This window comes from Anomaloglossus baeobatrachus, chromosome 9 (assembly GCF_048569485.1).
Source record: "Anomaloglossus baeobatrachus isolate aAnoBae1 chromosome 9, aAnoBae1.hap1, whole genome shotgun sequence".
Classification (NCBI taxonomy): domain Eukaryota; kingdom Metazoa; phylum Chordata; class Amphibia; order Anura; family Aromobatidae; genus Anomaloglossus; species Anomaloglossus baeobatrachus.
The window spans coordinates 109,924,006-109,938,500 of NC_134361.1; the positions used below are offsets into that span (position 1 = coordinate 109,924,006).

The window sequence follows — 14,495 nt, forward strand, 5'->3', positions numbered from 1 at the left end:
TTCATCTCAAGACTCTAATTTCATCTTCAAATTTTCAAAATTCAATTTCCTTAAACCTTGCATTATAATTATATATTGTTTTAAATTAAAGGGTGAACCCGGATTTGGATTACCTGGACCTCAAGGGCAACCAGGTTCTCCAGGATTGAAAGGATTTCAAGGACCAAAAGGAGATTCTGGTTTCCCAGGGAATCCTGGGGTTCCAGGAAGAGCAGGTTTCGATGGTTCTTCTGGACCAAAAGGTATGTAGTAAAATCAGGGTTGATGGGTTGGGAGCGGTCAGAAGAAAGAAAAAGACAAAAACAAGTGTTAAAACCTAAGCATATATGCTATTCAAGCAGCTGGTACATCTACTTTGGGCCAACTTAAATAAAGGGAAACCAACATATGTTGGTTCCATTTCTTATTTAATAGTTGGTGATATTTTCAATTGTGAGGAATTAACTGAAAGGTCATGGAGAGGAGATCTCTTTCTACTCTACAGTAGCATGTTTCCCAAACTATGTCCATATGCTGTGGCCAAAGGCTGCACAATTTTGATGGAAATGGCAGCATGAGTGCCTGACCTTCAACATACAGCCTGTCCACTTTTTCCAGTTGGGTAGAGGTGTGATGGTGCCTTTCTTGACCCCTTCTCCACCAATCAATTTTTTGTTATTGCCCTTTTTTTTCTCTTTTCCTTGTTCCAAGAGCAACACATTTTTTACTCTTCCATTGATGGTTTGTTTGTTTGTAAGGCAAATTGTAGTTTTGAATGTCCCCTATCATTATAGCATTCAATATAGTGGAAAACAGGAAAAACACCACGCTTGATGAAAGATAAAAAAAAATGCTATTTTGTAATTGATTTTTGGGTGTTGTTTTTATGATGTTCATTCAATTATAGCAATATCAAATTTGGTTATTTTTTTTATTTAAGTACTGAACAAAAAATTGGAAATTTGTAAATAAATAAATAAATAAATATTTAGTTTGTGTCACCATTCTCATATGTAGAGTTGCAGCGACCAAAAAAACACAATGATTGATAGATGGATTGATTTTGTTTTTCCATTTTACAGCTTTAACCAATCAGGTTAATTCGTTTTAGATTTTGATAGATCAGACTTTTCCCATTACAGTGATACCATATATGCTTTTTTTATTATTATTTGTTTATTTTTATTGCTGGAAAAGTCCAGTGATTTGGATTTTTGTAAAGTTTAGATTTTTAAAATCATTTGTTATTTTATTTTTTACTTTTTTTTTTCAACCCCTTATGGATTTGATCACTTGTACTATGTATTGCAATATCACAGTATATAGTAAAAATCAGAGTCTCCTATGAATGCAAGACACAGGCTGGTTTAACAGGAGCCCTGTCATGGCAGGCACAGAGCCCTTCAGTAGGCCACCATCTTTCATTGCAACCCATCAGCACCATGCAATCACGTTATGAGGGGGCCAACAACCCGAACCACACATATTAAATGAGAAATTAATAGCTGCATTTTAATAACGGGCAGAGCTGAGCTCCACTCACTGCAGTTAGAGACAGATGATGGCTGTATAGCACAGTCATCTTCTGCGGATATAATGTGAGCTCAATTCCTGATCCTGCATCAAAGACCGAGACCCAACATATGACTTACTATTGCTTCAAATGTTAAGAAGTGGTTAAAGAAGTCTCGTCAAAATTCCATAATCTATCCTAATCTATGTAATGGTGCGTAAGTATATTCAAATACTTATCAACCACAGTTTTTCCAGTTTCCATCGCATCTCTGGACCTCTTCTGGTTTATGTGACCTGAAAACAGACTAATGCCGGCGTCACACGGTACGATCTATCGTGTGATTGCACGAGCGATCGTACCCCCACCCGTCGTTTGTGCAGCACGGGCAATTAGTTGCTCAAGGCGCACAAAGTCGTTAACCCCCGTCACACGCACTTACCTCCCGGACGACGTCGCTGTGTGTGGAGAACATCCACTTCCTGAAGTGGGAGGGACGTTCGGCGTCACAGCGACCTCACACAGCGGCCGGCCAATAGAAGCGGAGCGACGGAGATGAGCGGGACGTAAACATGCCACTCACCTTCTTCCTTCCACATTGCCGGCGGGACGCAGGTAAGCTGTGTTCATCGTTCCCGGGGTGTCACACGGAGCGACGTGTGCTGCCCCGGGAACGATGAGCAACCGGCGCACAGAATAAGAAACGACATTTTGAAACTGAGCGACGTGTCAACGAGCAACGATACGGTGAGTATTTTTGCTTGTTGACTGTCGCTCGTAGCTGTCACACGCTACGATATATCATACGATGCCGGATGTGCGTCACTTACGATGTGACCCCGCCGACATATCGCCCGATATATCCTACCGTGTGATGCCGGCATAAGGCTATGTTCACATGTTGAGTTTTTGCAGCATTTTTTTTCTATGCATTTTCTAATGCAAATTTTTTTATGCAAATTAAAAGCTGCTTTTTACAGTACCAGCAAAAGCGATAAGATTTCAGAAATCTCATGCACACAATTGTTTTTTTTCTTGACTGCAGCTTTTTTGAAAGTTGCAGCTTGTCAATTCTTTCAGCATTTTAGCTTTTTATCCCACTATACAAACTAATGAGAAAGTGCAAACATGTTGCCGTTTTTTGGTGAATGAACTAACTTTATTAAACATGTACTGTAGACAAATGAGACATATAATCTACACCAAAAATGCAGCAAAACTTGATTTTTGTAAGCAGCTGTTTTACTGCCAAGTGAACAAGTTTTGACTGCAGTAAAAATACAGTAAAAAAAACAAACAATGTGTGAATGTAGCCTAACCAGCTCACACAGGGTTTTTTGTCTGGGACTGGAAGTCATGCTCTTGATGTAACTCTAAGGCTACAATCGCACTTTGCGTTCACCTACTTGCAGTTCAAAACGCACCTTTTGGCCTTAATTGATTTGACCAAAGTTGCCTTTTCCAGAAATTTAGCACTGAAAACGCATGCGTATTTTTCGCGTTTTACATGCGTTTTCAGCGCTTTTTGCCTGCTTTTTCACTTGCGTTTTGATGGATGCGTTTTGAAGAAGAAGACACAGTCAAATAAAGTTGCATTGGTCAAAATAAATGAAAAAAGAGAAAAAAATGGTTTAAATAAGCATTTATTAAAACTATAATAAAAATGTTAATTTTTAATGAAATTATAGCGGTTAAACACAATTTTAGGGTAAAATATGTATATTTTATTAATTTAAATCATTTAAATTGTCGGGTTTTGTGTGTGTAAAGGAACATTATAATCTTTTAATTTTATGGCTGAAAAGCATGCGTTTTTGGTCTCCAAAACGCTATGGAAAAGCAGGTAAAAAGCAGGTAAAACGCAGGAATTTGGATTTTGGGTGCATTTTGCCATTTCTCATTGACTTCAATGTTAGCAAAACTGACCGAAAATGGCAAAAACAATTGACATGTTGCTTCTTTGAACGCATGGTTTTTGCCACAAAATATGCAAATTTTAACTAGCGTTTAGAAACGCAAAGTACGGTCGGGAAAACTACTTTTGCCATTGGTTTTAATGGAAAATGGAAACGCATGCATTTTGGCATGAAAAAGGTGCTTCTGTAAACGCAACCAAAAAGCAATGGAAACGCAGTTGGAAACGCAAAGTGCAGTCGTAGCCTAAGAAGTTTTGTTCTGAGTCTCATAGCCTGGGAAAGCTGCAAAGGATCATAATGTCGTATCTTCTTTGCTGGGGTATTTTTTGTATAAAGTCTGAGGACCCTTCAGCTTTATTATTGTCCTGGCTTGCTTACTATTGTAAGAACACTGCAGCAGAGAAAATGATAGCAAACAGATCAGTATGTAACACATCGCTGGAATCAGGGTCACTGCCCCTACATTATGCTGCTCTCAGATGGGGGAGCAAAAACCTGGTGACAGATTCATTTTTTTATGCAGCAAATCTTGTTGGTTGATAATGGTAGACTCTGTTTTTATTTTGTTCTTGTCATAGGTGACTCTGGTCAGAATGGACTTCCTGGTCAACCAGGTGCACCTGGACTTCCAGGTTCTGGTGGCCAAGGTCCTCCTGGCCCTCCAGGACTTCCTGGACCAGCCGGCCCCCCAGGTAAGGCACATATTCCTTCTGGTCTCTCTACAAGTTTAAAGTGAGAAGTCATCTCATTCATGGCTGCAAGTAGAAACACAGTTTGATGACTGATTTTCAGTTCTTCTCACTTATTTATTAAATGGGCAAAGCAAGGGATATAAGCGTGAACGTACCTTTGCATCTATGTTACTGTAGTATAGTGTTATTGTATATGCTCTTAGATACTTTATTCATTCATTGCTCTTTATTGTTTAATTGAATAACAAAACATTATCCATTTTATGAAAAATTGTTTTCAACTGTTTCATTTAAACGGGCCGTGCCACCAAATGTTAGAATGAGTAGATAATAATGTGAAAAGTAAAAAATTAGATAAAATCTGAAATATGTAAGGATAATAATGATTATAATTAAGTAATCAGCATTTTTAATATTCATAAAGTAGCAAACATAGAAAAAGTCCTGTAATGCAGAGATGATCAAATAAGACTTATCCTATTTTAATCACAATGAATAAAAGTTATCAAAAAATACAGGAGCCGATGAACTGGCCAACTCAGGGACTCTTGTAGTTTTTTTATTAGATTTTTTTTATTACTATAATGGAATAAAAAGTTAAAATTGTTGACTTGGGTGGAGGAAGGGGAGGGGAGTTATAACAGGGCTTGGACAGGAGTTAAGCCTGCTTTACACCTTACGATCCAGCATACGATATCGCCCCCATCGTATATGCGGCACATTCAATTTGTTGAATGTGCCGCACATACGAGTAACCCCCCGTCACACGTACTTACCCGTCCATACGACCTCGATGTGGATGGCGGACATCCACTTCCTGGAGTGGGAGGGATGTTCGGCGTCACAGCGACGTCACGCGGCAGCCGGCCAATAGAAGCGGAGGGGCAGAGATGAGCGGGACATAAACATCCCGCCCACCTCCTTCCTTCCGCATTACCGGCCGGGAACCGCAGGACGCAGGTAAGATCTGTTCATCGTTCCCGGGGTGTCACACACTGCGATGTGTGGTACCCCGGGTACGATGAACAATCTGACGTTCAATTCATGAGGAATGAACGACGTGCATGCGATGAACATTTTACCGTTCAATCGCAATCGCACGTAGCTGTTACACACTGCAATGTACCTTACGATGCCGGATGTGCGTCACTTACGACGTGACCCCGCCGACACATTGTAAGATACATTGCAGCGTGTAAAGCGGGCTTTAGGGTCACGCTGGCAACTCAGACCTCGCTACCATGAAGCGTACCTCTGAGCTAAGAGTAGGCACTCGGTCCCCAGTTTGAGGGTCAACTTAGGTGTCCCCACTCTGTTACTCTGCCCTGTGATAAATGGCCACAGCTGGGTACTGCATATCCACCCTTTATTTGAATCAATATGGGCGGATGTGCAGTATCCGGCAACGGAAACTATTCCATTGACGAAGTTGTGCTGTGCAGCTCTGCAACTGAGAAGTTGCTGCCATTGGCCACTGCCATTGGCAGTGAGAGCAGCTGAGTGGCGGGGGTGCCGGGTGTCGCACCCCAACTGATCAACACCTTTAAATCTTATGGGATCATCTCTGCATTGCTGGAATTTTTCTGTCTTTCGGATTAAAAATTCAGTGGATCTAGGGCAATGTTCGTGCAACCTGAGAGTCCTCAACACGCTAGTGGTGAGCTGATCTTCAGTACATAGTCATAAAGTAAGTCCTAGGGCATACCTATTATAAAGGGAGCTTAGGTAATGGGACCCTAGAATAGAAGGCCAAGCCCTAGTATGTCCCTTCCACTTAGCTGTAGACTGAAACAGTACAGGACCCCCCTCTACAGACAAAATAGATTCAAAGCAAATATGACCTCCTAAATATCAATTAAAAAGCTCAAGACTCAAACACCAGGAAAATTCTGGCACTAAATTGTGGTAGGATTTTGATTTTTTGTATTTCACATGGGTTTTATTTGTCTTTACTGGCAGTAGTAAGATAAGGCTATGTTCACATTTCTTCTTTATACCCCATTTGTCTCTTCAATTTTTAGAAACAAAAGGAATAATTTTAAAAAATTGATCCATTGCACAACTGATGCAAACGGAAGCAGAAGGGCTCCACTGATCATTATGGGGTCCGTCTGCATTCCGTTATGTGTCCTTTATTGGAACAGAGAAGAAAGCGCAGCATGCAGATCTTTTTTCCATTCTAAAACCTGGCACGCAATGGGACCCAGGGAGACCCCATAGTAATCAGTGGGGTCTTTTTGCATTTGTTTGCATTAGTTAGATAAAGGATACATTTGTTTCTTTTTCTCTTTCTAAAAATGGAATGACAAAACGGGAGTGTGAACATAGCCTGATGTACAAATATGTAGAATAACTTAGATTTGTACTGTTTGTCACACACTGTGAGAATCGCCACTTTAAAGGTGACCCCAGCCCCTTTAAATTGCTTATTTAGTGAGGAATCTGTATGTAACCATAATATAATGTAATCTTCAGAAACCACCTCTCAGCACTATAGCCAAACTTAAGAAAGGACAAACTGAATGGTTACTGTGGTTTCCATTGTATTTGTGCCATCTACATCCAGTGATTAAATAAGCTTGTACACTTCTTATTGCACCTGTGATGTATACTAATGTACACTGAAAGCGAAGTTCACATATTTGCTTCACCGCTGTTAACTGAGCACTTCAGAGGATCTACCAGTATCTTATATTTCCCGGCCACCATCTGTATGTGCGGTCACCACACCATGTGCATAAGCTGCATGTACAGTGTCACATTGCACAGATCGCCTTGGTATGAAGAGCACGCGTCTGACTCCTGCGCACCGGAAACATTGCATCATGCACCCTGCTATTCTGCATTCACTGGCTGGATGAATTTGCTTTGCGAGTGATCTCTACTAATTGCATGCTGATAATTGAATATATGCATGGTTAATACAGTGTATATCACTAATTTCTATCTCTCTTGTTCTTTAAAGGGGATATGTCACCAGATTTCACAATACAGACTGCATGCAATAATAAATAGAGCTCTCAAACCTGATGAGACTGGTGTACTTTCTTTGCAAAATCTGTGTTAGGGCTTGTTTGCACGTAAATGCTGATTTATGTGCGCTTCAAATTGCTGCAGAAACACTGCATAATGGATGCAATGTTTCAGCAGATTACATGCCGATTTCATGCGCTCGGGATGCTGGCTCTCCCATAGACAGAGAGTGGGAGCTGCATCCAGAGCGCACAAATTAATTGACATGCTGCATTTTATGAACGCATGGATTTGGGTCAAAAATTTAGCATCCAAATCACTGCGTTCATAAAAGCATTGTGCGCACGGATTATGCACAATCTACATAGATTGTGCTGGGGACGCAGGACACATGCATCTACTCTGCAGTGCTAAACGCAGCGTAAATGCATGCTATTACGCAACATGCGCACGAGCCCTTTGGCAAATATTCTGCAACGATTTGGCTGTGCACCTGTGCGCTTCAAATCACTGCAGAAACACTGTGTAATGGATGCAGTGTTTCAGCAGTATAAATGCCGATTTCATGCGCTCTGGATGCTGCCTCTCCCATAGACAGAGTGGGAGCAGCATCCAAAGTGCACGAAATAAGTAACAGGCTGCATTTTTGAGCGCAGCGATTTGGATCAAAATTTCAGCATGCAAATCGCTGCACTCTCAAACGCAACGTGCGGATGGATTATGCACAATCTTCATAGATTGTGCAGGGGATGCAGGACGCATGCGTTTACGTTGCAGTGCTAGACGCAGCGTAAATGCATGCAATACACACACGTGCGCACATAGCCCTAACATTGGTCTGAGCACGATCTGATGTTATGTTGGATTGCATCCAGACCAAAAATATGACCGTCTGCACCTGCCCTTGGAACGGCAGAATAATATTTTGTTAAAGTAAAATTGAAATGAGCATTTTACAAGACTCCTAAAATACTCATCCTAATATCAACCTTATGAAGCCACTTTCAAAGTACTTACACCAGCCTCATCAGGTCTAAAAGATCTATTTCATGCTGCATTCAGATTTTATTGTGAAATGGGGTGACAAATCTGCTTAATGTTTTGTTATAAAACCACTGCCATCTCTTGTTTATCTATTATAGTATGGAAATATGTTGCCTGATCACAATTGGGGTCTTCTTATCTATGGCCGTCTTTAGAAACTCACAGCCTGGAATGTAACTATGATGGGCGCAAGAGGTCTAGAGGTTCCTTTAGTTCATATAAGAAAACCAATACTTTAAGGAAGTGATAGTAGAGGCCCTGTTGGAGTATTTGCCCTGAGGTCCACAAATTAGAAGTTAAAGGGGTATTCCCATCTCCAAGATCATATTCCAATATGTAGTAGGTGTAATAATAATAATAATATTAGCAAATACCTCCAATTGGAAATGTAGTATAGTTCTCTTGATTAGGTTTGTCGCTTACCTCATGTACAGGGCATTGCAGCTTAGGTATCAATGATTATCCACTAGCAACTAACTAACTGTCAGTATATGAGTGGTCATACCCATGGATATTTAAGCTGCAATGCCTTGCACATGAGGTAAGTGACACAGCTAATCAGGAAAACTATACTACATTTCTAATTGTAGCTATTTGCTAATAATATTATTATTACACCTACTACTTATTGGGATAGAGTCCTGGAGATGGGAATAACCCTATAAAACATTGCTTACAGCCAAATAATTTTGATGGAAATACTAAATACTGTAGAGTGCTGCGGAGTATGTTAGTGATATGCATGTGACGAGTATTATATCGATGAGTGTGAAGCACATGCATTACATTAGACTCTTTGGATTATATTATATATCATATAGGACTAATTTGAATTAGCCCCGTAATATGTACAATTAGTGCAATGTCTTTTATGATGCTTCAGGACGTCTCACTTATGGTTTGGGACAATGTTGACAAGTAAATTCACCTTTTTTTTTATCTAAAAGATGGCAGTGTTTTTTATGTATATTTTTCTATACCTACTAATTAATTCTATGCATGTCATCACCTTTTTTAATCACATAGATCCATTATGCTGTGATTATTATCAGGATGACGGAGCAGTCAGTTGTAGAATAGAGAACATGTGATACTTCATTATACTAGTTCAGTAGGTTACAGTCTGATACAGGAAAAGGAAGAAATTCCTACAAGTAATTGTCGTTCTCTTACGTGCCTCATTGTATTAGATTAGCAGTAGTTAGGAGTGTAGTAGGATCTAATACACTATACAAATCATACGTGTCCTGATGGGAGTGTTCATATACCGTCTTGTTCACTGTACCTGCTGTGTGATGTACAGTTAGTTAGTATATTATATGTAGGACTTGTTCCCAATGCCAAGAAGCACAGTAACTTGTGTTGTTTCCCATTTACATCTCTAGAAGTTAGCACTATAAAACCAAAGTGTCAGTCATCACCTGTATCTACAAAGAGCTTATAAGTTTATACATGTAAAGGTTATCTGTCCATCACCTGCTCTGAACACTGCCATATGGCAGTCTAACCGATATAGACTATAAGATAAACTGCAGAAATGAAGAGTGCACAGAAACTGGATTTCATTTACCAGCTTAAGAGCTTGTAACTAGTGATGAGCGAGCACTACCATGCTCAGGTGCTCGACACTCGTAACTAGTGATGAGCGAGCACTGCCATGCTCGTGTGCTCTGTACTCGTGACTAGTGATAAACGAGCACTACCATGCTTGGGTGTTTGATACTCATAACTAGTAATGAGCGAGCATTACCATGCCCAGGTGTTCTGTATTCGTAACTAGTGATAAACGAGCACTACCATGCTTGGGTGCTTCATACTCATAACTGGTGATGAGCGGGCACTACCATGCTTGGGTGCTTGATACTCGTAACTAGTGATGAGCAGGCACTGCCATGCTTGGGTGCTTGATACTCATAACTAGTGATGAGTGAGCACTACCAAGCTCAGGTGCTCGATACTCGTAACTAGTGATGAGCGAGCACTACCATGCTCGGGTGCTTAGTACTCGTAACTAGTGATGAGCAGGCACTACCATGCTTGGGTGCTTGATACTCATAACTAGTGATGAGTGAGCACTACCATGCTCAGGTGCTCGATACTCGTAACTAGTGATGAGCGAGCACTACCATGCTTGGGTGCTTGATACTCATAACTTGTGATGAGCGGGCACTACCATGCTTGGGTGCTTGATACTCATAACTAGTGATGAGCGAGCACTACCATGCTCGGGTGCTCGATACTCGTAACGAGCAGTTAGATGCTTGGATGGGCACGACTTGAGTACCCGAGTACAATAGAAATCAATGGAGAACTCAAGCATTTTACTGGGAAGTTCCCAATTGACTTCCATTGTTCTCGGCACTGGAATCGCAGTCATCCAAACAGCCAGCCAACTGCTTGTTCGAGTACTGAGCACCTGAGCATGGTAGTCCCTGCTTCTCACGAGTTATAACATATAACTATCCTGGTGTAGACGCCATGTATTGGTAGGTTAGGGATAAATGGTATTTAAAAAAAGAGGTTTTCTCAGACAAGCAAGCAAGATCATATCACTTGGATTTGCTATCTCTTGCTTATCTGTAGAGGTCTGACATCTGAAGCCTCCATGTCTGTTGGAATGAAGGGTTTCAGCTCTCTGTGGGGCGCTGTAGCACCTTCTCCCTGCACAGGACCACTGCCAGTCAGGTCTCTGCATGGACCACTACAGACTTATAAGGAGAGATGTCACAACTTCGTGCAAGGGAGCAGTGATGTGCTCGGAAAATGCATTTTAAGTGTCCTTTAAGACTAGATGGAATCCAGTCCAAAGTGTACTGTATAGAGAGAGAGTCCATATCTCCATAGTAATTTCAGTGTAACGTGTCAGATGGACAAATAAACCATCCATAGGGAACTCTAAGATATATTACACCCATGAGACAGCAAATTGATTTAGGAACATAGAGACAGTACATTTTCCCGAATAGTGTAAGTGAGCTAGCTAGTGCCTTGAGGACAGTTCCAGCCCCAGGAAGTGGTTGGGCTCTTCTAGCTAAACCGTGTCCAATGCGTCCTCTTCGGAGGAGGACTTGTACCACTGTGATACGCCACTGTGTTCTACTCACAGATCTTACCCTTGTGTGTTTCCAATGCAGCACAAGTGCGTACTTTCTCTGTCGTGGGCACCGGGCTCACTGATGTACTGTAGGGAGTTTAGTCCCTACATTTTACTAGGTAGGTTTAGGAAGGAGAGCTGGAACAGTTGCCTGGACTAGGAAAGCCCATGGAGCATTTACCACTTGATTTGTAGAATCAAAGTTGAGTTTCTCTACATTCCTACATTACTATCTATCCTTATAAATAGTTTTGTAGACATAAACCATCTAACAAACGCCCGAAAATATGATATAAAATCTAATATCTAATAAATATCTAATAAATAATACAGGTTATGATGACTCTACACATACAGGCCAGAGTATATTTATACAGGGTAGATGTTTGTATTTTGCATTTTATGGAGATTGTGCCTTTTTTTAATTTTCCATTCTTTAATTAACTATTAGTCTTTTTCCTAACCTGTGTGTGCTTAATTTTTTTATCCTAACCTAACTTCTTCCTGACTACATTATTTGCAACTCATTTCTGCTTGATGCGCCCTGATGATCCTAAACCTGCTGACTTGTGACCAAGGTCCCCCAGGTACTGTGGTTGCTCCTCCAATCCTGTCTCATTCTGTATCTGTTCTTTAATAACCCATTTACAAGTAGAGGATTGATGTTTGTCAGTCAGTGAATAAACTGGTAGGGTGCACTAATGCTGTTTTCTTGCCAACCAAAAAACTTTGAATTAATTTTTTTTAAAGTTTTATATTTATGTTTTGTATGACATTATGTCAGTATCATATGCTGAGGTGCTAATACTGCCTTCTTGAAGCGTAGGGTATGTGACTGTCCTAGCAGAGGTATAAAGGAGACAATGGCAGATGTGAAGTCTCCAGTGACCATTTACATGAGATAATAAAGCTCACATATGTCATGGATTTTTCAAAAGTGCCATGACAGGGACATGCTGTATAAAATATCACTTAGGCATTACTTTACCCATGTATTAGCACAAATTAAAATAAAGTCATGTTCATTCTTAACGAGGACCAACCACCAGAATTTTCCTATATAAACTAAAGCCAGTGTTATACTGGTGCTATCATGCTGATTCTATACATACCTTTAGTTGTAAGATCGGATGTATACTTTCTGAAATACAAGCAAGTAAAGTATGTGAATTGCACAGTTATTTGATTGATAGCAGCTACAGAATATCTAATATGTGGGTTGGGTTTTGCTAGTTATTCCCGCCGCTGTCTGCCTGCATGTCCTTTCTCCCCCTTGTCCTTCCTCCCTCCTTCCTCCCCCTGTTATAACAGAGACAGGGGGAGGAAGGACAGGCAGACAGACAGGGGCAGGAATAACCAGCAAAACCTAACTCACCTATTAGATATTCTTTTGCACCTATCAATCAAATAACAGTGCATTTCACAAACTTTACTTGCCTGTATTTCAAAAAGTATACATCCGATCTCACAACTAAAGGTATGTATAGAATCAGTATGCTAGCACCAGTATAGCACTGGCTTTAGTGTATATATGAAAATCCTGGTGGTTGGTCCTCTTTAAAGCTCATTTCATGTCATCAGAAAAAAACTCAATAAACATATTACAATATCAGAGATACATCAACAAGCTCCTGAGATAATGAGGATTATTTTAGGGTCTCTAATGAAACAAAGATTAAATGACTGTTCCACATCAACAATATATGGGCCCTTAACACTCCAATATATCATTCTAATGCACAATTCTACCCACGTGCTTTGGAGATGGAGATGGGCCCCTTACCTCTTGGGCCCTTGTGCAGCTGCACAGGTTATACCAATGGTATGTCTACCCTTGCCTTAGACCACTTGTTAGAGATCTCTCACCCAGCCAAACTAATTCTCCTGTTTTGCACTTTTTAAGGGGAAAACACCTCAAGTCAAAACGTTTCAGCAAATGAAGTTTCTGGTTTGGCTTCTTATTCTAAAGCTATGCTCTCACAATGAGTTTTTGGTTAGTTTTTGCGGAATTTCTGCCGCAACGCTACAACAATTATGTAAATTAGGTTACTCAACTTTTTTCATTGCATTTTTGTGTGCATTTTATTAAGAAGCGTTTTTATCGCATTTTGACTCTTGCCTTTTTTTTTCTTTTTTAGTTACAAAAAACGCACAGAAATACTCAAATGACCTAATTTACATAATAGGATTGCTACATCCAATAGATGGCACTAGAGATCCGGACATCGTCCTTTTTATAGAGGCTATTTGCATATACATTATACAGTACATGTATACATATATAGTGGCATGTAAAAGTTTGGACACCCCTGGTCTGAATTACTGTTATTGTAAACAGTTAAACAAATTGAAGATTACCGTGAATCATCTCAAAAAAGCATAAAGATAAGTTTGTATTTCAGGCAAAAAAAAAAAATCATCTTTTATATTTAAAGAATTACAACAAGGAGAATGGGCAGATGCAAAAGTTTGGACAACCTTGGAGATTTGTGTGCTCAGATAACTTTGACGAAGGTTTCAGAACTTAATTAGTCTGTTAGGGTTATGGCTTGTTTACTGTCATCATTAGGAAAGCCTTCAGTGTAGGAGGAGAAAAAAGGGTTAAACCCGCGCAATCCGCCAAATAAGATGTAGAGATGTTGATAGTTTAATCACTCTTTTATTCCATAGGTCTACGCGTTTCAAAGTGCAGGGACCTCTTCCTCAGGACCAGAAAATCAACATTGCATGTGCAGAGAGATAACACACTTATATACATATGGGATATAACAAAGGACCGCCTACTGGCTCTTTGAAAGAAAAAAAAAAAAAATGTGTTTAAATGACACAGCATTTTCCAGCAACATAGCAAAACTTAGTCAGTTGTTCATATAGTGTTAAGATGCATCTATATGTATCAGTAATTGAGGAAAAGGAATGAAATTCAGAAAAGAAAAGGAGGAATGTAGAAAGAGAGTAATGAGCAATAAAGAAAAAAAAAAAAAAAGGGGGGGAAAAAAGACAAAGAATCTGCAAGTATATATGTTCTTATAGGGGCTAGAACCCCAATTGCAGTGAATATATCAGTGAAATGGCAATAGCACATCAGTGCATCAGTGGTTGATGCCACCCAAGTTATTTGTATCAACATTTTTAAATAAATAAATAAATGGGTGAAGCATTAAAAGATGAAAAAATAATTTTAAAAGGACTATGTGTATCATATGTGCAAAGGGATATTGGGTAAACCAGGAAAAAATATATATATAAAAGATCAAATATATTTTTTAAAAAAATATGTAATC

The 14,495-nt window shown here is 39.8% G+C and overlaps 1 protein-coding gene across 1 annotated transcript in view; it reads left to right on the forward strand.

Annotated features, from left to right (window-relative positions):
* Positions 1 to 14,495, forward strand: part of COL4A5 (collagen type IV alpha 5 chain) — a 354,376-nt gene that overhangs the window by 247,791 nt on the left and 92,090 nt on the right. Inside the window, exons 29-30 of the mRNA XM_075323931.1 lie at positions 92 to 242; positions 3,987 to 4,100. Of these exons, the coding sequence (XP_075180046.1) occupies positions 92 to 242; positions 3,987 to 4,100 (265 nt within the window). The remainder of the gene's footprint in view (positions 1 to 91; positions 243 to 3,986; positions 4,101 to 14,495) is intronic.